Below are 27,669 nucleotides of genomic sequence, written 5' to 3' on the forward strand. Positions count from 1 at the left end.
CTTTCAATTATAACTATTTTTTTTTACAATCTTTAAACTACTCCGACCTCACAAGTTGACAATTATAATTTACACAATATTATAATGTCTGCCATATAATACAATTCCGTATGACTGCCGTTTGGGGAAAACGTTAAGTGAGATTATTACATTTTGCTTAATTCATACACTTATGCTGTTCTTTTTTATCTTACTTCGTGTGTGTCGGGGCATATCTAGAAAGTAGGTTATTATAAACTAAATAACGTTATGGTACTTTTATTATGTTTACTCGCCAAATCCCAGTGGTTTTTTGAAAACATTATTTCAATTTTTCCCCCAAAAATTGATGTAGGTATTTACAAAAATAGACGTCGGCCACTGGTGGCAACACTGTAATGCAAAATGATTTATTTAATTATTATTAAAAAACGTATTGCGACTCAAATAGTCATATAATACAGAAATAGACATATAAAACAAAATTAGTAACGAATTTATAATTAACAATATACTTAACAGTAAACACAGATAAAACTAACTGAAAGGACGGGTCCTCATTATAGCTATACGCATCATTCTAAATATTGGTCGATTACGATGAGAGTAAATATAAGAGAGTAATAATTATATTTAGTAAACTGTAGTAGAATCTTAAATTTACAAATAAAAAAAAAATTGATATCATCACTTGACACCCGATAGCAGCCAAGCCAAATGTGTCAATTTCAATTGCAGTAAGGCGCTAAGTTTCATTTTATGTTAATCGTTTAACTCTATTTCAACGTGCTAATGTTTAACTTTTTCATAATATAATTATTTTGTGTTTGTTTTATTTATTATTTTTACACTGCTCTATTGTTAGATTTATGTAGTTTTTCAAGAATAACAATAGTATGATCTATAGTCTTACGTTAGTCCAGTTTTCCCAAGTCCAACATCTTCTTGTGTCCCTAATAAATGTGTTTATATTCGTGTTAATCGGTTATTTGGTTTTAATTAACAGGATTTTCAGATTTGCATATAATATTATAGGTACACATTAGACCTATTTTCAGTTCATTTTTTTCAAGGCTGCGACCCGGAATGGGTTACCTCGTCCAAATTTATCACAAGCAAGTAGATAGATTTTTAGATATCGATCTGCAGAATTGGCAAACATCTGGAAATCTAACCTTACACAGAATAACGAACTGGATCACTTCCAGTCAGTTTCCGAGTAATTTTTCCAATAAAATATTATTTTATTATATTTATAAACGTTGTAACTTTAAAGTACCAATGTATCTACTAATGTAAAATAATGTACTACAGGTATTTGTATATTATTATTGTGATCATAATTATATTAGGACGATGGTTATAAACTAAAAACGTTAACCATGTGTTAGGCTCTAAAATACTTATACTGCCGTGTGATCGCGGCGGTGGTAAAACAAGTTGGTACCACTGACGTTCCCGCCAAACTGGAAGGTTTACCTACTCTTGGTGCGACGCCGCCAATCCACCGGCCGTCCGTCGTTACTCGTTACTCGCCAACAGGCAACAGCGTCTAGTCTCGTACCAAGTGTGTCCGCGCGTGTACTCTGGCCACCTGCTGCTGTTCACACGCTCCTGGTTTTTGTTTTTGAAAATTAATCGTGTTCTTTATATCGGGGTATTTTCGAATCGTATCGCAACCGTGTAGTGCCGTTGTTGTAATTAGATCCGTCGTCGTTCGGTACGATTGTTGTTTTTTTCTTTTTTTTTTATAAATACTTTTCCTTTGAGTTCATTGCAGATGTGACCTAGTGTCGTTGTCGCGCGATGGCAAACGGACAAGAGCAGAACTTAGAAATGCAAGACAAACCGGACGGATGTCTGTCGGCCACGGTGGTGGACGAGGAACGGGAACCTTGTCTGAAGGAATCCGAAACGAACAAAAACAACGGTGTGGCGTCCAAAGCGGCCGCGGCGGACAACAACAACAGCACCAGCAACGGGGGTGGAAAGTTTCTGACGTTCACGGCCACCAGCTTAGAACAGAAGCTCCGGGACAAGACCGGGTTCTCCAGGGTCGGGTTGACCGTGGCCGCCGTGGAGCTAATCCTGTGCCTGTTCCTGTTCATCGCGCTAGTCGTCCTGTTGATCTTGTGGCCGCGTCCACCGCACGTGTTCCCACTCTGTCGGCGAGCCGCATGTCTACGGGCTTCAGCTGAAGTGAGTTTTTTGTTTTTGAAGTTTTTTATTATTCCTACTTACATCGTTTTCAGTGGTTCGGTAAAAAAAAACGAACAAAATAGTTGCCTCAGCTCTAAAAGTTTAACGAACCCATAAAATTAGGTACCTACCATTTTTTTTATACAACCCGGCATTAGATAGCTTAATGTTTTTTGTCCTTTCACTTACACGCGGAGGCGTCAGAGTCTGTCCTGATAACGGACTTTATCGAAACCGGCATTCGGCGTGTTAACGCATTTTTAATGAAACCCACAAAACTGGCATTCGTCAAAAAATCGTGCTATCATAAAATGTACATAACGAACACGTTGTCCCTTTATGTCACCGGGAATCCAAGTGATATCTCTAAAGATTCCTATGCAGGAATAACGAATTCCTCGAGGATTACCCTTTAAAGGCGAGGACTCCTTGTAGGCTTTCTACATCACTAGGTCTCATCAGTTGAAATGCTTAAACGGGAATCCTAGTCGATGTTATAGGATTGCTTTTAAAAATAGTCAAATCTCATTTAGAATCAACTTCTCGGCAAATGTTGTGTGTTATTAGGAGGGAACTACCCAAAGAGCAATAATACACTGTTAAGTTTATAATACTTAGGCTATGGTATTGAAGCATTTGTGTTATGTTTATATACTTGATTGACTGCTAAAATATGATGTAAACATATTTTGACAATATTAATAAAAATGAGTTGTGAGGGCAAATCGTATAAATTTACTCTTAAACGCCAGTAACTTTCGTGAACGCTATCCAACCCTTTGATATTATGTTCCCACGGTACTCTCGCGCATAATATTATAAAGCACTCAAAACACATGGCAATTGTCAAAACAGAGTTTTATTATATATTTTGAGTTAGATACTTGGACAAAAAAAAAAAAAGTCCTATAATATTACTGCAGTGATTTGATAAAAGTTTCCATCATTCATCATAACATTGTATTAAAAAATCATGTCATAAACAAACCAAAGTCAAATAATATCGTCGTCGGTTGGAACTGGTCGCGTTTGACCGCAGTCCGTATCTGTTTATATTATAAATGTTACAGTAAACAGACATAGAAAAAAAAATGCAAATCCTATGTTAATCGCGTTCACTTATGCTGGTTGTTCGTTACCGGTGCTTGTTTTGATCGGTGCCATGCCACCTGTATATTTTTACATTATATTCAACGGTTTTCGAGTAATACACCACGTCCTATAACTACATCCGTATTATACAAAAAATCGATATAACGCAATCCCGCGTTAGCTTAAGCACAGGTGCGTCATAAGTGCATTTAAAAAAAATATTTTACAGGCGCGACGTTTGAACATGACGTTGTATATTTAATGAACATGGGTTAAAAATTGAATTTGTTTGCGTGTAATCTTTGTGCACAACGTGTAGGATAAGGTGCGCTGTAAGTATCTGTCAGACTTGGCAAGACTTGGATTACTACGTACAACCATATATTAGGTATTTTTATCCAATTCAATTGACTAAACTCGATTATCACAACGTGGACCGATCTCGCAGGCAAACTTGAAAGCTATTGAAAGCTATTACCTAAGTATAACCCTTAAAATCGCCATTTTAGAGCTGTTGTAGTTTGTCCGAAGCTCGAGAGTGATGTGTGCTCGTTTTGAGTCTTGTATTAAGAGAAATATATTTGTATTATATTTTTGATTACCTACGACTCACGAGTTAAGATTCTGGTGCTGCTAAAATTTCGAAACGCCGATCCCGACCCCTCCGTTGTTGTAGAGGAACCTATGGCGGCGGCAGTGGACCGACAAAAGACCAGTCAGGATATATCAGGAGTGCACCATTATATTCGAAAACGACCCGGCACGACCTGCAGGTACAACAACAACAACCAAAAAATAATAATAAAAGGGACCGGGGCCACCGTCGGGTATTTTTTCTTGGTCTCTCTTATTTCGTTTTACGATTTCGGCGAAGGCCGTTAAATTCATAATACGACCGCCTCTCGGGTGGTTTAGAAAAAATACACACACACACCAGTATCCTGACGAACCTGTATCATTAGATATTTGAATTATCTACTAATTTTTGAGAGGAATCAAAAGTTGCAAAAATATACAATTTTTATGTTTAATAGGCAGACAGGGAAACTATTCCCGCCAAATAATAATATTTGCCACTCTATCTTATTAATAAAATCATATTATTTGCTTAGATATTCACGTTAGTAGCCATTTCTAACATTGTCGATTTATGAATTGCCTATATACTTTCAAAACTTAGCAATTTAAAAAAAAAAACTATAATTTGTTTAGAGCTTTAAAAAATATTTAACCAACAAGTAATACAATAATAATACATTTATTCTGTGCGATCACGTTTATTTTGAGCTTCTTAGTTATCTCATCGTATCATGTACAGTACAATACTTATGATACATTAAGTCAGATCACTTACTAGTATTAATCGATGGATTAATCACTTGTACGGGCTCCACGCTTCTTGTCTTGATGATTTCTAATAACGAATAACACGAGTGAAAAATTGTATAACATGTTATTGATACCAATGGAGCATGTACACAGCTGTTATTGTACATTTTTTTTTTCAGCTACAACGGTATTTAATAATATAATAATGGCTCAATGTTGTTTGCTTCCTTCCGGGCGAATCCTTATTACTGGCAATTTTTATTTTCCTCGGCACACGTGGCGGAAGTAACTCGATATCGTTCGAATTGCAAGCCATCCAATTGCGTGCTTATACAAATTATTATTGTCGTTAGGGTTAGCGCACAGGCAGGTGTGAAATAATAAAAAAAAAAACGTTAACTGTTTATGATAATCAGAGGTGAACTCGATTAGTATTTATTAATTTATCAGTTCATTTTTTTTTATGGAAGACTTTTTTTCCCATTTAAATACGCATAAATTATAACAAAGAAAACTGAAAACCTAAAACGCTATTTTTGTTGCCAGTAAGTAAATAAAATGTACTATCTCACAAAAACCGTAAACAACGTATTTGTACAACGATAATTCACGATTTTGCAAGAATGTATTTAGCAAGTTTAACACTGAAATTATATGTTCTTTATATTGCAATCTTAAAAATAATTACTATTTTCAAGTCCAAAAATAGGGTTAGTAGTTGATATGAAAGCCTACAGTTTAAAAGTTTAATTATTATAACTTTAATTATAAACTAAATGTATAACTATTTCATTATCTTGTACATCATTAGTTTTAGAATAATTACTAAAAGTGGTGGGACAAAATGGGTTTAGGAAAAATTTTAACAATTTTAATTAAATTTCAAATATATAATAAAATTTTCAAAATTTTTTTGTTTTTGGAAAACCTCAATTAACTCAATGGTACCTGTTGATCGCTAATAAATACTCATGCGCAGTTGGTCAAAAGATAGTATATAATCAATTTAGACTTATCCTATTTACTTTAAGGTCAGGAGTTGTATTTTTTTTTTAAATGTTGTTGTTAGTTGTACCTATTATTTACATTGTTGAGGTAGTTTTTACTGTGGATCATCCTGTGTAATGCATCAACTTATCGGCTGGCTATAACTAGAACAAATTTGACTAATTACAAATCTGAGAATAATACCTTATTCTGTATGTAACTATAGGGTCATCGTGGTCATGGTGATTAAATACATTATTATGGATGCATGTGTGTGTTGTAGGTATGAAAAAATGTTTAATGTTTTTGTAGATGGTTGTCGGTTTACTGGTAAGGTATAGTACTATTGGCATTACAAGGAATGGTTTTTAATACATTTGACTGTTGCCAAAGGGCCAAATGTATACATTATATTAATCGACCGTAACCTAAGCCGTATCGACGTGAAGATGAAAACATATCAAACGTATCAAACATATTAATCAAACGCCGAGGCGCCAACCGCACACAATATCACCTAAGTTTGTTTTATTACATAGTGGGTATCAATATTGTTGCATTCAATTATTGTCGAGTAGTAAGGCGTGGACAATCCATTGAGAGTGTCTACACACACCCGAAGCGGTATTGACGTCGACGATCGTTGATAGAAAATCGATAATAATTATTATTATTTTAACCGTTAGCCGTCGACGTAAACTCGAGTCAGTACGAGTAGATCCGGTGAGAAGATACATACATTGCCAAGATAATTGTTTGTAGATTGTGTGATTCCATAATATGTTAATATTCATGTTACACAATATTACGAGTTTCTTGTGTAGAAGGAATTTCAGGAAAAACGTGGCATAGACTAATGGAAAAACAACGCATTATATTATACTGATTTTACACGTGTAATTTTTGCACTTTATACATAACTCGATAATTGCCTTACTCGACAACAATAATTTTTTGTTTAGCATAATGTATTTTTTTTTTTGGCTATCGAAAAGGAAGTGTCTAGATTCGTTTCCGGGTAAGACAAGTGCGTGCAACTACCCTCGTGACACGCAGCTTTTGAAAAAAACCACATACTTAGCGTTTTAGTGGTTATTATTGACAACCTTGCTTTATTTGTTTTTCTCGGGTATATAATTTACAAGAGCTCGGGCACTACTATTGCCTAGAGTTTAGGAGGTATTTACTAGTTAGTGTAAATCAATGTAATTATTCCAACTCGTACGGATATTAATTATATTATTTATATTGCACTTCTAATTTGCATAGATGTTTCATAGTATTGCGCTATTCGATGCACTTAGTCATAGCAATAGGAATTCGTATAAAATATTATGTTGAAATTAAAACTCGAATTTTTCCGCCAATGACTGTACCAGGTACCCACGTAATACATGTGCCGGTGACTAAAGGTCATCGGGCTCCGCCGCTTGCTTATATTATAAGTGTCGTTTACTATAGACTGTACAATTGACTAAAATATTCGCCTTTGGTTTTAAATTTGATCTACCAACTTAATCATTTTGCGTTTACAATGAGCCCTAATCCCAATTACATTATAAAAATGTCTGCATGTTAATGCCATTGCTATTGCAGAATCTGATCCTGATATGAAGTCGGAAGTGTACCGCTTTGGTTTATACAAATATCAGTGGACAGTCATCTAGTATCTATCCAGTATCTAGGCATAATGATGACGCATGCGTGTCAAAATTGATATTTTATATTATGGTGTACTTCCGGTCGACGATGATGACGATTTACCAATTTTTTTATTACTCATTTTCCGGTTGCTCAAAATTGGGCAATATCTCGATAAATCATTGGCGTCACACAACATGTCTGTAAATCAAATTATCGCGTTTAACAAATACCCGCTAAACGGGGGCTGGGGGGGAGGGTGTTCCATCGCGTTGTGGTTAAAAAGTGTTTCGATGAGCAGAAACACGTTGTTATTATTTATTTTTAAAATGCTAGTTTAATATGGCGTTGATCAGTGATCCCACGCGTTTGTTTTTTAGGAGAAATGTTCGGCCGATACGTGATTTCTGATCAATTGGCAATGTTAGCATAATCAGAATGCCGGTTGTTCTCATAATAACACTATAATATGCGATTTATTGCCAAGTCGATAAATTATTATTGAGAAAGAAACCCAGACGTTTTCGAGTGCCGAGTCTCTACCACGGTCCACCGCGGTGTTAATTTTGTATTTTGTAATTGTAGTCTATGTAGTTTAGGCAATACTAATAAATGCAGTATTAGAGAAAAAGTAATAACACTGTAATCGCTATTAATATATTTGAAAACTGTAATTTTTTTTTAACGATTGCAATTGAGTCGGAGAACATATATTTTGAATTATGCATTTTTTAAACATAACAGTTTTTTTTTTTATAAAAAAATTATATTTTTTATTTAATTTATGAAAAGGATTTTTTTAAATATTGTCAAGAAATTGGAAATATTTTCACAACATTTTGTAAATATATTTTTAAACCTAAAATCTTTGGTATTATGTTAGTTGTTAAAAAATAAATATTATTATAATTTTCTTTATATTTTAAGGACAAAAAAAAACGGACACAACTAAAGTGTTTAAGATTATAGATTATTCGCACCTTTCTCGTACTCGGTGCTTTGAAATTGTTTGATTTGTTTCATAATGTGGAACCGACGGTTAAGTACATACATATAATTTGAGTTTAGGAAATGTCCGTGGTCCGTATGTACACAGCTATTGTTTTTTTTTCTTGTCTATCCGGTTAACCGTGAGAATAGACTTGGAAGAAGAATAATGATTATAGTAAAAAACAGTATTGCCATCTGGTCTGGTGTTACATTATTATTTTTAATTTACTTGTCCCGCATGAAAGGTCGAACGAAAAAAAGATAAGAAAAAACTTCATAAAAACCGTCAACAGCTCATAGTGCACTATAGGATGAAAATTCGTCATACTCAAAGAGGCGAGACAAGAATTTTGGATACATACATAGTGGCAGAAAAGCTGATTCATTTTAGTTTTATTGTTTAGAAGCCAAGTTAATGACCTCCGTTGTATAATTAATTTTGAAAAAAACCGACTTATTTTAATTAACGGTGTCGGTAGAAAATGATGTTTTACTCAAAACCACGCACACACGAGTCACCTGAAAAGATATTTATTACGATCGTATATATTATTATTGTGATGAATGATTTGGCTTTTCTCATGTAAATCACACTAACAAAGCACAAATTGGCCAATAAAAGTAAATACTAGGAGGTTAGATAGATTAGGTTCGGTTTTGTAGAAATACGCTGTTCTAGCAGTATCTATGACTACAAAATATAGTTGTGTATGACTCTGGCAACAAAAAATCCCAAATAATAAAAAGCTGTCGGGTTTTTATTTACTAAACAAAGCAAATGTTTTTTATTTAACCAAAAATGTACTGTTTTAACCTAACAACTAATTCGATTGAATTATTGTTTGGGTTTCTGAGGCAACGTTCTGACTTTATGGTTCGCGCCAATGTGCACATAATGTATACAAAATGTTATAACCCTCTATCAATGCTCACCTCCAGTAGTATCATCGTAACTAAAGCCAATAAAAATAAATCAGCGTATCGAATATTATTCAAGTGATTTCTTTGGCGAGAATAAAAACTAAATTTTGTATTGAATGTGCTTGGTCAATGACCAACTTGGCTTAAAAATAATAATTTATTGAAATAATTTGGTATGTTATTTAGTTGTGTTTTTTGAGAAGTATTTTGGTCATCCTTGTAGTTACGGTGCTTCCCAGCTATTGTATAATATGAGAAATAAGACGGTCGCGGTCGTTACGATGTCTGTACGTTTGAAACAAAACACACAGTACACACTGCTCACTGCACGCACATACTTAGGCAAACGACCAAAATGGTTGTACTGTAACCGACACGCGAAAAAAAAAAAATGTTGAAAACCAGTTTTTCGTAGAATAGTCTCCTTAGGGGGGTTACGATGCATACCTAAAGAGTTGCTCTACAGATTCGTCTAATAACCGTGTTGTAAACGTGAATTAGCCGTCGCTAATTTCACGGTTCCACCGTATCCGTTGGCATGACGCCAACCTCGTCACTGTTTATTATTTTTATACATCTTCATGACGACGACGATAATCACATAGGCGTCACGCCGGTCACGAAACCAGTCAAGGTTAAGGTGCACCAAGCGCCTTGTTATTATTGAATAATAATATAATGCTACCGGGGTAGCATTACTGGGGTAATGCCACGCTGTGCTGGTACGACGAAGACCTCCTATTCAGAAGGGTTAGGTTATTGTTTAGAGTTTAATAGTAATTTGGTTGCTGGATAGTCGTGCCCGACCAACGGGAACGGTATTTTTAGAACCTATCATTGTGGGACCCAACACGTGGCCCCTTTGGCTTCTGAAGTGTTTGGCGGGTCTTCGGCAGAATATATCCCCAAAAACGATTATTTACGCGGGCACGTGGTCTTCTTTTTGTGTCTCGGCGACAATATGCGTTCTCCAATATAGATTATGACTTATATATGTGTATAGGATATTGTTTTTTTATTTTAACAGGCGGCGTTTTTATGTTTATTCGACCATAAAAATGCGGTCACCCGCCCCTCGCACAACCGGGATGTTAATAGTTTGTGTCCGAAAGATCTAAGGATCTACCGCTTCGGCTTTTTTTTTTTTGAAATTCCTTCACTTCCTCCGTAGTCGTAAACAATGTACTATAATAATCACATTACAACACTAGGCCACAAACGCACAAGCCTAAATCGACGGATGACCTCAAGCCGAGCGACGCCTCTAAGTTTTTTTTTTCTATCCGTACACCATTTTATTACTTGTTACCATAGTGCATTTTATATTTTAAATACATAATATAGGCCGTTTTTATTACAAAAGTTTATTAACAGGCTCTGTACTGATATTAATACAAGGAGTCAGTCGCGAACCCCGATTGTTTTTCATTTTTAATGAATACATTTTTGTCAACATGGTTATTGGATTTAATATTGGGTTTGTTTGTACCTGCTGTTGTTGTTTTATATTAATCAACAATATTTAGTTGTAACTAAGCAATGAACTAAGCATTAATAGCAAAAACTCTTTTTGCAAACGTTTGTATTTTGTACATTTACTCGTCGACTAGATAATACATATCTCTATACACATACTATAAAAGTTTATAATTGGACTAAGGAAAATATTTTGGCAGGAAACATTTACTCTCGATTTATTGTATGTATGTATAATTGAAAGCTTAAAAATAGTTGTTTATGCAAAACTCACCGCATAAAAACTGAAATGGAAAGGGTTTAAAATAACTGAATCTATAGTGTCTGAGAGTTAAAAAACAGACTTGTGCATTATTTCTTTTAGAATATTGTTTATTTTTATAGCCCATTGGATTACTATTATTTTAAGTTCCTAAGTAATTATTTAGTACGACATTTATGTGCATAAATAAAACCAACTTCTTGTTTCGTATCATGAATTATAATGGATGTACATCAACATGGTTAGCAATGGTATATTTACCAACCTATTTAAAATAACAAATATCGTATGAATCGCCTTTGGATTGCATCCAAACAAACAGAATGTTTGTTATAATTTGAAGACCGTTAGGACCTTTCCCAACGAAATTAATAGTGATGTATTTGACATTTTTAGCAACCAATTTCTCTTTTCTCACTAAAATAAAAACTATTTCTTAAAAAAGAATGCACTACAAAAAGACTTTAGGTACATTGCAATACAATAATATACGAATAGTACGACAGGTGTATTTTATAAATTGGTTGAATTGTTTGTTTAGGTGAATTTTAATTTTATGTTTTTTATTGATCTAGGCTATGAGCCGTAAGCTTAGTTACTATCGCGTCCGTCAGTCACAGGCCATGTGTTTTCTTTTCTTAGGTCTTTAGGTCTTAGGCGCTGTACTCATAGTGCCTGTTAGTTCTCCGGCATTGATTATATTTTGGCGTTTTAACGAGTTACTAAATACTAAACAGGTGTTCAACTGTAAAACGTAAATGGTAAATTATTAAAAATGGTAAAATGTTTTATTTTCAATATTTTAAATTAAGTTCAAAATTTACCAGCTATTTAATAGTTGTTACCACTTATCTTAATTTGCATGACAATTGGTACATTGAGGTCCGAGATTTCATAAAGTCCACACTAAAAATTATTATTAATTGTAAGTGCATTAAAATCATAAATTTTAATTTTAATTACTCTTTAATCGGCGATTCTAAGTCATCAAATAGTTTGAATCATTTAAAATAGAATTTTTATTAACGTTAATGGTCAAGAAAATTGATGAAATGTTTAGTATAAAATATAATTTATACTATATTAATTTTCTTATAACATTTAGTTTGACCGTCATTACTTTTTATATAAAAAATAATTGCTTAAATGGTTTTCATGTTGTGCCGTTTTTTCACAAATATAGTCTCGAAATGACATAATTTTGTATAATATTATATTGAGCCAGGAGAATTAGGCGAACAGATAACAGTGCACATTAAAATAATAAGATCAAAAGCTATAATGGCATCTCTATGGTGCAAAAACTATTTTATTCCTCGACCGTATCTCCGAGATTGTGTTTAGTAGGACAAGTGCACGGCAGAAAATGGCCGACAATGGATATACCTGCCCAGAATGATTTACAATCCTCTGCACTGTCGGTGACCATGGATCGTTGTGTCGCTTTGTGGGGACCTCGTTTCCATCCCCGGCCAGAACCGCACTGGACATTCCTGTGTGTGCATTATATTATAAAATGTGTGTGTGTGCATCTCCTCTTTTATGCACAGAATAGAGTGCCGGTAACGGTAGGAAGTCACCAGAACTGTCTTGTCTGTTTTTGCATCCCGCGCAACCGAAAGTTTCGTCTTGGCCTTCAGATACAAAATATATATCAATCTTTGTCTTAAACCGACCGTTTTGGGGCGCAAACGATTTAAAAAAAAAAATTCCTCCTGATCCGTAAAATAGGGTATTTTATATGCACTTAAAGACTGCGTACAAGTGTGTAATGGAAACAGTGTGTCGTTGTGTGCTGGAAACGATTCGCCAATGTATTCGTGCACTCGATTGAGAATAAAAATAAAACGAAACGTGACTTGTGTACCTACCACCGTCATAGCGACCATCCATTCACCACGCGATAGCAAAACAGGGTCATCGTCGAATACATTACAAAAAAGAACACACGGTTTGCGGATCTCTCTTGACTTAACTGAGTTTTGTTTTAAACCGGCAAACGGTAAAATGATATTACTTACGCTCAAAAGCTGCACTGCGTACCGTGTACAATAATAATTATAATTCCAGATTAGTATGATTTTACATTGTTTTTATTGAGTGCAGCTCGACGCGAGTAAAAAACGACGGTGGTTTGTTTTATCAGAGCATGTATATGAAAATCACCATTTTTTACATCATACTATAAAAGCTTATATTTTATGTAAGAGCAAATTTTCCACTAAAACATATAGTGTTATATTTGTTTTGATATATAATTACATGTTATTTTAAGGTTTTCAAGAGGATAATAATGCGTTATGCGATTACTACTGTCCGAATAACGTGCTAATGTCTAATTTTTGGGGTTTTGTTTTTTGCAGAATATTGTACTATGGACCAATCTATTTTATGAATCATAAAATATAATTGATTTTCTTTGATACTTTCAAATTTACAGATTGGTTCTTAGCACGTTATTCGGATCGCTTTCAACTATTCAAAATGTACAACCATGAAACCTTTTTTTTTTTTTTTTAATGTTCAACTCTTTAGTCTTGTGTACTTGCCTAATCCATACAAGTATTACACTCTAGTATGGACTATGTGCGCTTATCTGGAAGTAAAAATGGCGTGTTCTACATACGACGTTTATGAGAATTTGTAACGCGCTTTGTAGAAATTTAATTTATACCACACCAAGAAAGTTGTCGGATCGCTTTTATATATATAGCTGATGGCGCTTTTACAAACATGGTAATTGTAATTAATACTACGATACTTAAATGCTGTACATGGTAAATATTTTATTATAAATTATACAGCCGACGCGTTTTACCAACTGAATAAACAATACAACTGTAAATATGGGGGGGGGGGGCGTTGAGGGATTCATGACTTTTTAAGTCGAACATATATAAATATTGGCATCATAACGTTTTTACCATAAGACTAGATTTTGAGCGAAAACGGGCCACAGACTTGTAGCACCTAACGTTTTACTAAAATAATATATTTTTCTTTAATAAATTACTGGAATTCTTAATGCAATAAGAAGCACTTAACTAATTTTTTAAATTAATAAATCGTGTCAATTGGTAAAACTGATTATACAAATTTACTGTGTGCTAAAAGTGACAGCTAAGTTGTGGTACAACCATGTTACGAAACTCATACATCACATTTGAATAATTTACTGCATACTTTGTCTTTATTAATGTTTTTTTGTTATCCTTATAGTGTAATTCAGAAAGCAAAGTTTAGTATATTACATTAAAACATATCCTGAACATATTTGTTTGCCCATAATCAACGAAAAGGATATTATTTAAATTTTGATGTATTATTGTAATATATTATTATTTAGTGATAAAACTGAGGCAATTTTTAATAGTCACTTTAAAATTCGTGCAATCCATTTTATACATTTTCTCAGTAAAATTATTCTATTTCAATTTTTTTTCGTACAAACACTTACTGTTTATAGTATATAATATTGATCAAATATTCGCTACTTCTCTGTTTCTCGTACATTTTTTTATAGCTTATTTCTCTGTCCTACTGTGTTCATCACACACGTGTTTGGATATGGCCTATGTGTTTCGGCTGATATACCAAAACAGTGATGTCGTCGTTTCGACGGCCTAATACTATTATCCCATATTGCGAGGGGCCGAGTGAAAGAATTACTACGTCGAAACAAAACAAAAAAAAAACCTTAATGACATTGCAATATTATTGTAATAAAGCTGAACACTCACATCATAATAATATAACATATTGTAAAAAAAATCATCAAAACATATAAATGCGTAGTGGGCATATTTTCATTTTAAGAAGCGATTCCATGAAAATCTACATTCTACTTGTGTCTACTTCTGTCGAATGTTGTTGCATCTGATTGAAATGGAAAAAAAATAAATAAACCATCGTGAAAACAACGTATTATTGCTGTATTTATCTTTGTTACTTTAAACGTCGACAAAAGCGACACAGACAGAGCGAGCAGCGAGTGTGCTGACAGAATTGACTTCCAGTAAACGCTCGCACGTGAAGTGTTCGTTTGTTTGTATAAAGCTCGCAACAGTTATCTTTTTTTCCTTTTTTTTAATTTTTTATGCTCGTATTTACCTATTTGGATCCACTGCACCGTGACGGCTAACGAATCGACGGTGTGTACAATATATTATTATTGTTATAAACATGTTTCGTAACACATGTCGTGTTGGTGACACGGCAAAATGTGTGTTTTGTTCATGTGTTTATGTATTCCGACACACTTTTGGAAACTTATTTTTTCCCTTATACCGAAGAATTAATTGAAAAAAAAGCATAGCCTTAAAACTATATCACGTTACTTGATGTGTGTGTGTGTGTGCTGGCCGTTGAGACAATATCAAATATTTTGCGCCATAATATTGTGTGACACCAGAGACGATCAAGCGGATTCGCTTTGGATAATGAATGGGCTGATCCGATGTCTTAAGTGCAGTGTCGGTACTTATTATTTTTTTTTTTTTCACGGTCTAATAAGACACTTTTCTCGGTACAATTGCGATGTACGTCGTCTGTGTAACACTATCCGTCGGTCAGAGGATTGTTTTCATTAGGATCTAATGTTTTGAAAAAAAAACCGTTTTTCCACTAAACCGCGTGCTCAAGTGATACACTCATAGACGATTTTAATAATACAACTGCTGGCATAAACCAATGATTAAGCGTAATGGGTGCTCATAATAAGGGTCGTATAAATTATATTTATGTTAAGTATGTTGTATGTCATCCCGTGACAACTACCGGCTACCCATAAAATTAAACTGTAGTGAAATGTTATCAAAAGTTCATTATTTAAATAAAAATTTAAAAAATAATTGATAAAGTTTATGAGGTCGTTGAAAGCGATTACAATTGAAGACGTGGGTGCAACAACCAGACATTTCCATTTTTTCAAATATTAAAATCGAAAAAAAAATTTTCAAAAAATTCTACATTTTTTTATTTTTAAAACAATTAAAAAAAAATCTTCAAGAAATTCTAATCACTTTTTTTTGGAATTTACAATGTTTTGTAAAAATGGACATGTCTGGTTGTTGCACTCACGTCTTCAATTATTATTATAGGATCTTATTTGCAGTGAAACTTTTATAACAAAACATTTACTTGCGCCACCAGTATACGCGTACGGTAATAGATTTATATTTAAAACTATTACTTTTGGCTGCGATGCTAAGACGATTTTATGTTCAGGTTTATTATTAAGCAACGAATAAATTTAGTTATTCTCGTTTACTTTTCTTGTACAGCTTCCAGGCTTGCGAAAAACACGTTATAATATAATATTCTTGCGGTGTAGGCAAGGTGTATATATTATAATAATTCTCATTAGCGTTTACCGTACACCGCAAAACCCTTTTCACTAATTTACCGGGGGTCCGCGATTGCTTCCACCACTTACCCGTTGGAGGTCATCCACCTTGGGACGAACACATGTACCGGCTTACATACACACAAGCACTATTGTTACAGCACGCGTATAATAATAATTATTGCCTTTCACGTTATTATTATTATTATCATTATATATATTTTTCATTTCGTTTCTGAACGGTTACCGCCACCATAATCGCCGGTAGATCTATCCGGTCCACACGGACCTGTGTACCCACACATACATTCTTCTTCTTGTGTACAGCTGCTGTGGCGGTGGTTGTGTCGTTCCCAAAGGAAGAAGTAAGAACCTATACGATACTGCACAGGCCACTAGCGGCTAAGGAAAAATATATTATACGTGTATTATATAGGTATATAATTTAGCGGAACGCGACTGGTTCTCGCCCATCGTCGAAGTCCCCACCATCTTGAACGGCCGTACACTATACGAATGGGTTCTCAAAATATTCAAAGGATTTTGCTAGTTTTTTTTAACGGTATTGCACGTGTTCAATGTGACCCCACGTGGAAAAATGCGCGTCACGCGAATTACAGCCGATACCCAATTGTCGAATCGTAAGTTAAAATCGTTTGAATAACGCAAAAGCAATAAATAGGTATTGACATTTTTCCCATTAACTGTACATCGCTTAAACGCGGTCTTGCCTGCTGACGGATACGGGCAAAATGTTTAAAGTATCTAAAAGTCACAAACTATTTGAAGATTTATCGATCATTCAAACAAATAATACCTATTGCCATCAAGAAGTAAACGTATAGAGGAATTATGATATTTGAATTATCATGTATATATTATTTTATTGCCATTTGGAATTACGAATTGAAATTATAATATTTTACACTAATTAACAATACAATTTCTAGTCTATGTTGATGGACGATGAATAGTTTTTTATTTTTTTAGTTGTAAAAATATTATCGGCAATTTTAGCCTATTTTTTTAATGATCTATGCTCAACATATTTCAAGTACATACTTTTATACAGTATAGAAAATACTGATTTAAATTTGTTCCTATAAAGTAATTGTTTATCTAATAAAATTGCAAAGTGAACATTTTAATTTTTACATATTTCGAAATAAGCGTGGGTAGCATTTTTATTATTTATATTATTATTCTTTCTTTTAACAAACAACTTGCTGAACTATTGAACAATTTTTTTACTGTTTTGGCTTAATTTTCCTTAATAATATAAATATTAATGTTAGAATGTAGGTTTGTGCGACTCGACGGTAAAAGTAGTCACATAACATACACATTTGTCGATAATTTTTTATTATTTCCTCAAAAAAAAAAAAAAAAATTATATGAAAAGTAAACAGAACTTTATTTAACTTCATATTGGTTTGAATACGAATTCAGTATTATTCATTTACGTTGCACACGAATATCTATCTAATAAATTGCATTATCAACTCGCGCACATTTCAAAACAAACTTGACAGTTATAATTTGTCAATGTTACTATATTTATTAAAACGTTATCGTGGACCATATAATAACACATTCCATTAAATATATATATATAAATGGCCACTGGTAGAACATATGATATTTCCGTTAACATTACACAAAATTCTAATATATGACGTGCGGTTATTATTATCATCGTGAGAATAGTGATCAACGAGCATGCATATTAATAAGTATATATACACAGTATTATTATTGGTTTATTTTATAGCTAATAAATACAGCTCGCTGCTTGAAACTAGTTCATGGTGTATAATTAAAATCCAAGACGGGGATTGGCAGATCATCAATATAAATAATATAATGAAAAGTTTGGCCGTTATATAGTACATAAAATGTGTTTTCCTGAATTCAAAAATATATTTCTTATGAATTTATTTGCAAAATTGAATTGGGAACCGTGTTACTATTTTAATTTGTTGCGAATTTTTCTATGACATGTTACATTTTGTACTTAATACAATTGATTTGGAGAAAATAAATTCTCATATTTTTTATTTACATTGCACAAAAAAAAAAGATATGAATGGTTCATCAACATTTTGTTTAAACAAAAAAATATAGATAGATTGTTTAACGATATAATAATATAATATATATATATATATTGCGGTTCTGACAGAAACCAGATTTTTTTTTAACTTTACCTAATTATGTTATTTTGGCGTACACAAACCTGATAGAATATGCAATCATTAGCTGGGTTGGCACAAAAAAAAAACACCGATTATTTTTTAATACTGTTAACTCGCTATGTCATGGGTATTTGTAATTTTTTTTAATTCAGAATTAACTTGGCTTATATTGTCCATCACCATAATATTATATCGCATGTAGTTTCGCTCTGCTGATGTTAGTGTAATTCGAGGAAGAAGCGGTGTAAACAACTATTTTTTTGGGGATTTTTTTCCCGAACACCTTTTTATATATTTTAATCTTATACGTTACTAAATATTTCTCGTTCGATCGATCCCAGATGTTTACAAATGGGTCGTTTATAATTAGTAAAAATCGAGTTTTGAGAAAAACGTCGAACGCCGCGGTGGTTTGAGTGCGGTGTTGTTTATTTGCTTTGGAGTAGTTGGACGCCAGCGCGCACATGTTGCGGTCTCGATGGATGACACCGGTTCAAGTGTGTTTTCGGAAATATCGCCAGTGGTGTATGTATTATTTCCCTTGGCGCTATAAGGTAAAAATCGTCTTAAATTATATTGTGGGCGTCTGATGATGTTAGGCGCTGATCAGCGAGAGGAGGGCCTTATGGTTTCCACGGGCCGTGACGGATTTAATTAAAAACTCCGCGTGTCCTTAACCTTGCCCATTGTTAAATCGCCGGTTATGACCCCTCGAGTGAAAGTGTTATTATTGGATTACACGTTTTGGGAGTGAATAAAAAAAAAAAAAAATATTTAAAAAAAATGCATGCACACACACACACACACACACTGCTGCTACATTATATAGGAGCAGGCAGCACTCCCGTACAACAATAATATTGTGGCTGGATTAAAGTCAAGGGCGAGGTCTCTCGGCGTCGCGTCGGCGCGGCGGCGGTATGCATAGGAAACATCAAAACGCCTAGCCTTTTATCCGATAGAACACAACACAACACAACACGGTCCATTAATCTCTTACAGGGTTTACGCATCGAAATTTTCGGGGTAAAAAAAAAATTAAAAAATATAAAGTCACATATAGTAATAATAATATAAAGCGTGGGTATGAGCGGCGGCGGCGGCAGTGATGCAGCGTTAATTCCATGACGGCGGTCATTTGATGGGTGGACCGGAACGCCTCTCATCCGTTTCCAAAAACCCCTTGAATCTATATATTATACTATAATAATGTGTATAATACTACTATTATGATGATGTGCACCGAACGGAAGCTCCTGCGCGGGGGGATCGTTTTACATACACGTAGGAGCAGTCGTGGAGTTAGCGGTGCGAATACTATTTCACTGGTGTTGTGTACATTGTTAGCAGACGTTGAAAGGTTTTTCACAATGGATTTTCGTTCATGTCCAAACACTTAAACTCCGCATTAGGTAAATGTTCGAAATCTTAAATACCGGAATTCTCCTACAGTGCAGTTGTTATCCTGTATATATATACATACATATATATCGCTACCTGTAATATATGACATCTGTAGAATACAAATGAGAGAGTGGTATTGGTTCTCGGAGTTAGGGACGTGCCGACAACCGCAGGATCTGTTTTCCCGCGCGCAGGTACTCATAATAATAATATATGCGCTTAGTAGTGACCGCAGGAAACAATAAAATGTCAAATAAAAATCCAAAAATTTCTACGCCCGTTTAAGAGTAATATTATTTAGGCACTTACTCGTGTATTGTATTATATTTTTTTATCCATTACCTTGGTAACATATTTTCTACTTTCTGTCAGTTTCTAGTGTTGACAATGCAATATTTTAATGAGTGCTACTAGCTAGAGGTCACTAAGTGTTTCGTTTGACTGTAAAAATATTGTTTACTTACTTAAATCATGAATTTAAATATAGTTATAAATCATTTAATATGTCCAATTTAATTCGATCCACTAACCTAACACAGCTTCAACAATTATTTCTCACTACTAGGCGATCGCCCAATAAATCGACTCGAGACACATTATTGTCAATTATCATAACTAATTTAATATTCATATTGACCTGCGTGGTGTTTTCAGTGAACGGCTTCTTCCATTATATATTATCATAATATTATTTACACATGGCATACTGTGTATAATTCTGTATGGGATTAAATTTACATACAATTTTTCAAACGCTTTATAGACTGAATAAAACTGTCATAATACATTTCCAAGATTAAACAAATATCAGAAAATCCCCGTGTCAAAACAAATACTACTAATAAGTCACAGCCGTAACAAGGTGGAAAATTATAGTGGTAGCAGCGATGGTCCTACGTGAACCGAAATGCAACAAGACCTAATGATGATTCATTTAGTTAATTAAGCGTTTTTATTGATTGTAAATCGTCTAGTTAAACTGGCGATCAAAAAATACATACACGTTTTGAAATCTTAGCAGTTTGTCCTATCGAAAAACATACATATATAATATTTTGTTTTTGTTTGATTCGTTCCGTCATGAAGATTCTCTAAATTTGTATGTTTTCAAAAAAGCTGTTATCGGAATGCACGTCGTGTCAAGCTGTTTGTTGAAACAGAAGAATGAGTTAATTTCATCTTTCCCTACCCTTTTAAAAATACCGAATAGGAAGGATCATTAATGACTAATCTGCGCTACTAAATACAACTCACCTGCTTGTATTTACGAAAAAAACGTTTTATCTATATCGGAATACGCGTTGAATGATTAATCATAATATTTTATACTGCCTTGAGATTAACATTGTGTTCACGTTGTAAGACTGCATGGTGTGTAGGCACGACGATGCACGCCTCGAATATATTCTATTCCATTGTTTTCAAACGCGTCACACAGGGTTCGGCCTTGCTACCATAGAACGTTATTATCTATTATTTAAATCTGGTGCCAAATTACATTCGTCGTTTTATATAGTACACGGATACACGTTCTCTGGGTTTTATTTTCCGATGTCGGATAAACTGATTCTATTCATAAGGAGTCGTCTTGTACGACCCTCAAATAATGTATTTTACCGGTTGTCCTGCCTAACCACATTTGTCGGCTATTCAAAATCGAATTAAACTCTGGAACTAACGACTCGTGACAGAACACACATGAAGGAAATCATCGTTTTTTAATGTAATAACAAAATTATAATGATCTTGTTCTAAATGCCGTGTCGTATAATTGTGTTCGCAGGTGTTACCTAAAATCAACTTCACCTATTCCGTGTGCCGTGATTACAGAGAATTCTCTTGCGGCGGATGGTTGCACTCTAACGACTTGCCTCCATATATGAGCTCATGGAGTCTCAAGAAACGCATTCAACAAGACCGTAAGCGAGGACAAATTCCAATAATTAAAATTGTCAACAAAAAAATGTATGTTTAACGTTTTCAGAGAAAATTAAAACCAGAAACATGATCGTCACGTTAAGGAACGTGGCCACTACCACGTCGTTCAACTGGAAGATGAAGTACTTCTACGAGTCTTGCATGAATTTGGACAACATCGAAACTGACGACAGCAAACCGTTAAAGAAAATCATCAGCACCATTTTAGGTAGTTGTCAGAGCTAGTGCCTAATCGCCTTTGATACTTCCGAAATCCAAAACTGTAAAAACGCATTCACTATGTTTAGGTGGTTGGCACGTGTTGAAAGACTTCAACGTCCACGCGTGGGATCCGTCTCAGACTATTGTCAAGTTACACGCTGAGTACAGCGTGAGTCCTTTCTTTAAAATCGACGTAGTACCCGACGACAGAGTTGCTGGTCAAAATATAATTCAGGTATGCCCTCCCTTGTTTCATTCAATCCCCTCTCAATGTTTCCTTTTAATGACGTATTTCTCAAACTACTCTTTCTATAATCATTCCTAACTTCCATCTAATCCAGGTTACATCCAAGTAGATATAGGCGTCAACTACAAATAGACCACCTATTCTTGCCACACGATATCCCTGTTGTCTCTTTTCATCTCAACCAACTATTTTTGTTGATTCCTCCATTTTCTTTTATTGCCAATACTCCTTAAATTCCACTAGACTCCTTGCTATTAGCTTTTGAATCGCTTAATAAAACGTTATTAATTGTTGTAGATTTCTCCGGCAGGACTGGGATTACCCAATCGAAGATATTACTACAGACAACAAGACGCCAAGGTAATTAATTGGTATAAGCCTAATAGCACCGGAAAGCCTTCTCAACCGATTTCTATGCGGGATAAAGTTCTCAATGATACCTTTTGAATGCCTCTTGTTTCATTTGGGCAAGTCCAATCCGACTACCCACATTGTAGTGGGGACAAGGATTTCTTGTACGGTTTTTAAAAACAACATAAAGCCTCATAAGTCAAACGGGAATTCTAGTTGATTGTATATGTGTGACTGACGGTGTTGTTAGGGGGAACATTCTTCTTTGGTCATTACAACCTTGGGATTAACTATTGTACCATGTTTGGTAATTGCAGATAGTCGCCGCGTACAAACATTATTTGGTCGACGTTTCTCAACTGTTGGGAGCCACTAGCGGTGACGCTAGCATATTCAGCAACGACATGTTCCATTACGAGAAACGTATCGCCGAGATAACACCGGCCGACAAGCTTGAAGATCCGTTTACATCTCATAACCGAATGAAACTTTCGCAGTTCAAAGAAATCGCAGGCTTGGTAAGTCGGCCGTCTAAAGCTGCAAATGTTGTTGTTCTAACAAGTGCTGTCCGATAATTAATCGCTCATCGGTCGTGTCTCTCGTTGCAGATTCCTCTTTTGGACATCTTACACTCAAAGTTCCCCGACAGTGGCATTACCGACGATACGTACATATCGGTGGTGTCGCCCACTTATTTCAGTAACGTTTCCAATTTGATATCGTCGTCCGATAGAAGGTGAGTTAGTATTGTCGTTGACCACCGGCCATTGATATAGTTTTGACGTTGCTAATTTCCGTTTGATTCGTACAGCGGACTCAACGACTATTACATGTGGAAAATGGCCGAGGCGTACGTACCGTACTTGTCGAACAAGTTCAGGGATATCGTGAAAATCTACACGGCCGAACTTACCGGTGAAAAAGATTCGCCGCCCAGGTGGGAGACTTGTGTCTCGGTTCTTCAAAAGTTTATGGGCTTCGGAATAGCCGCCACGTTAGAATCCAGTACAGAAAACAAAGCGGAAGTGGTCGGGGTCGTCAAAGAACTATTCGACAACGTTAAAGATACGATTAGATCCGGTATAGAAAAATCTAAAGGACTGGAGCCCGAACTTCGAGCACATGTATTAGACAAAGTAAGTGTATTTTTAACGACCGGCAAAGAATGTCCGGTTAAGTGTACTAATACCGATGGATGTTTTAGCTAAATTCAATTACAATTCAAGTCGGGCTACCCGAGCACACCCTTCAGGACTCTTACATAAATCAATTTTACAATCTCTTGCCCATTCAGAGGCTGGACTTTTTCCCAAACGTCAACCACGCTATATCTTTCCTTAAAGATTACTCACAGACCAAACTCAAGTCTAAAAAAGAGGAGTACAGGTAAGTTCGAAACGAACAGTAATAACATGTTAAACGTTGTTTTTCTCTCTACAATTGATTTGTACCTCTCATTAGGTGGCTCGACGATCTCGTGTCGGATGACCCAAAAGTAACGTACAACGTTGCTAGTAACAAAGTGATCGTGCCCTTGTCTTTACTTTCACCACCTTATTTCGAAATCGATTATTCCGAGTAAGTTTATCATACAACAATATGAAGAAAACATAACGTTAAAATTAATTCTTGTACACTCTTCTTTAGAGCGTTAATCTACGGAGGTCTTGGCGTGGAAATCAGTTCAGCAATCTTGTCTAGCGTTTATCCGTCAGGGGTCGCTTTTACAAAAGAAGGTATGCTGCTAGACGTTAACTCGGTAACCGTCAACAGAACCGTTGCGGCCACAATCGAAACGAGAAATTGTTTTGGAGACTCCTTTAAAGGCCAACAAGTAGAAGTCCTGAACAATACCGCCCTCACAGCCATGTTGTCGGTTTCAAGCGTGAGATTCGCATTACAGGTATGTTTTTTTTTGAATACTATAAATTAGGTATAAACTGCATTCTACATTACTATACGTATTTTAACAGAGTTTGCAGAAGAAAACAAAACTGGAACCACATTTCCATCAGCCGGCGATGGAAAATTATGGATATGATAAACTTTTCTTTTTGACATACGCACAAGTGAGTAGACAAAACTCAACACAGTGGGGTCGAAGGAATTCAAGTCATTAAGAGAACCATTACACTGAAAGTGATGAAAACTATTTAGTGTGCTATAAATAATAAAAAAAGGAATTTAAAAACGGGCTTTTTGCTTGAATGCCAGTTTTTGAAAAATTTTTTCGGATATAGATTGAAAAATCCATTGGGGCATATAATGATTAATTTTTTGATACCATGTTTTTGAAATTGACCAAATCGTCAGTGGTTTATTTCCATAATTTCATTGTAAATTAATTGATTTTCCAATGAATAACTTCAGTTCTAACGACCTATTTATACCATTTTTTAAATAAGTATTTATGACACTTTTGTTTTATGTTTAGTCACTGTGTACCATCAAGTCCCCACAACAACAAGATTTGGACACCATGTACGATCTAATGTCGGACGAATCTCTATTGTAAGTAAAACCTACAATTTGTATAAAAATAAATCACATACTGTTGTTCGTATGCACTGCACGCATTACTTATCAGGGTTTTCGATATTGTTTTGTCTTAAACGAAACCACCAGATATTGTTTGTAACACGTCGCGCTAACCATCATAAGGGAATTTGCGTTGTCAGACTTAGCGTTTAAGGCGTTTTAGTGCTGCAACACAAATTGCAGTACAGTTCCCGTATAGCGTCACTTAAGGGGCAATATCAATGAGATTTTTTTTTTCGTTTGTAAAATCCAAATTTTGTCGTTTCAGATTGAAAACCGTTGCCGATCATTTAGATCTATTCAAAAGCGTGTTCCAGTGTCCGGAGAGTTCATCGAAAACTTGCAATTACATTTATTGATTGGCGCCTCGCGAGCGTTTGTCGATGTGACTTAAAACAAATGGAAAGTATTATTATCGGTTATTCTTGACAACAAAACGGTGAACGTTTCTTCTTTTAGTATTCATTTTGATACGACGTTTATTTCATTGTTCGTATTTGTTGACTGTACTTATTTTATTTTGCATTCGAGAAAACACGACCATGACATTATTAATTTTATGCGATAAGTTCACAATAATAATTGTCAGTACATGAATATCATTTTAACACAATATGCAAAACGTAACTATAATTTGATAACTCTAAACGCATATTATTGTACTCGCACGGTCAAGACTGGAAATTCTTACGCATTAACCCACTTAAGGTGATAATAACGTTAATTAAAAAAAAAAAAAAAAAGTTACATAATAATTGTTCTTCTACAGGGTATATAGTATAAGCCATTTGAATAAATTAAAATATAATTTTTTATTTTATTTTTTGAAAAAAAAGAACTATTTTTGAAATTGTAAATATTTATATATAAAATATATACATATATATATATATAATATATATAGTATAGATATCTAATTTAAAATCTTACTTGTTGTTGATTATAGCTATAAATTGTAAATAGTATACGTTTTTTGTATCATTGACATTTTATTTAAGTTAGATTTATTGACATTATTTTTTGTTTGTATAAGACGATAAAATAATGGTATCACTATACAATTAAGATTTTTTCTCGAATTATATATATATATAGCTTTTTGATAAATTATAGTATTTTTTTAAAAATAATTACACTGATTGTAATGTCGTGTCACTAGCACTGTCGTTAAAACAATACAATACATGACCTACTATTGTTATTAAATGAAAGATAAACTGTCCAATGTAATAGGAATCGTCTGCATAATATAGTCAAATATCAATTTCGAAAATATTTTAATATCACTTTCGGTTTGGAGCATTATTACTACAATTATTTATTGTTACTAAACAAAATTTCTTGACATAATCGAAAATTATAAAAAATACTCTAAGGCGTAGTCTTACATTTACATTACCAATTACATAGGTAATTCGATTTTAGTTATTTGGGTATTTGAATATCGACGAGAAGACAACTGTTATCATGTATTTAGCGAAATGGACATGTACCTACCGGACATTTTTTCCAACTTGAGTTTCCATTTTGGAAAGGTTTCCGTTTTGTTGAAGCTTAACAAAAATTGGAACAGTTGTGGATTATAAATACATTCACCCCACAATTGTATCAATACACCATATTTGTTCAAAACATCATACGGCCCAAAAGAGGGGTGCTAAAACGATAGACGATATTTAAATGAAAGTAACAAAGAAATCGACAAACAAAGAAAGAAGTAGGGTGTGCTAAAAAAAACGTCCATTGTGCTCTTTTTGCTAAGGTTTACAGAGATGAAAATACTTAAAACGTTTTAATGCAATAGTTTTAATTATATTTGCCAGCGTGACAAAGACTTGAAATAAGAATTCTTCTATTACACAAAATATTACTAGGTATTATTGTTTGTCGACCAATGGCGTAACATATTATGCGTATTTTATATTAGAAAAAAGGGTTTTCATACTTATAAATTATTTTTAATTAAAAACCAATAAACCTTTTGCAGCGTGTACGTTTCAACTACAAATAAAACAAGCTAATCATCGTTTTTGTTATAATCGTTGTAACCAATACATACAATAAATATAATTATACCATTTTGTTTTACAACTTAATGATATGCAACTATATTGTGTAGTGTAGGTCTGACAGCGATGAAAAATTATAAAGTTCTCAATTTATAACGGTCTCGATTATTACATATTATGGGAAATCTCCAGACCCCAAAAGAGCTGTGTTCCCAGTGTACTCCGTTTGTCCCCTTTGTAGACGGATTTTAATTGTTGTGTCCTCTCAAGGGGACACAAATCCGTTGGATGTTCTTAATGATTCTGTTCTTCTCTTCATATAATACCCAAAGGGTCCGCTTTTTTTTTGTCACCCACAGTGTTAATCGATGCGTGACGTGACGGGTTGTATGTTCGAATGTACACAGTAGCACTGCAGCTTGTACAGAGTAGTATTGAGTTTCAAAGTACTTGAATAAAAAGAAATTTCAGCCAAGACCGAGGCCATTACGGGGATTCTCAAAAGCAGACTGTGAATTTCATGAAAAACTATGTCTCGAACGACAGTTCACATTGTGGTCAGTAGA

The 27,669-nt window shown here is 34.3% G+C and overlaps 1 protein-coding gene across 1 annotated transcript; it reads left to right on the top strand.

Annotated features, from left to right (window-relative positions):
• Nucleotides 1–1,500: 1,500 nt before the first annotated feature.
• On the top strand, nt 1,501–26,201 carry LOC126846030 (endothelin-converting enzyme 2-like). The gene is made up of 14 exons (XM_050585116.1): nt 1,501–2,178; nt 21,603–21,738; nt 21,804–21,965; nt 22,045–22,193; nt 22,503–22,565; nt 22,874–23,074; nt 23,165–23,292; nt 23,368–23,692; nt 23,761–23,942; nt 24,018–24,134; nt 24,204–24,459; nt 24,530–24,625; nt 24,991–25,067; nt 25,363–26,201. Exons 1-14 carry the CDS (start codon nt 1,786–1,788, stop codon nt 25,451–25,453), a joined length of 2,376 nt encoding a protein of 791 aa, XP_050441073.1. The 5' UTR covers nt 1,501–1,785; the 3' UTR covers nt 25,454–26,201.
• The last annotated feature ends 1,468 nt before the right edge of the window (nt 26,202–27,669 follow it).

Source organism: Adelges cooleyi, unplaced genomic scaffold (genome assembly GCF_023614345.1).
Source record: "Adelges cooleyi isolate 19-005CV unplaced genomic scaffold, UGA_ACOO_1.1 ACOO_flye_CR_arks_rails_tigmint_CR_PRNA_108, whole genome shotgun sequence".
Classification (NCBI taxonomy): domain Eukaryota; kingdom Metazoa; phylum Arthropoda; class Insecta; order Hemiptera; family Adelgidae; genus Adelges; species Adelges cooleyi.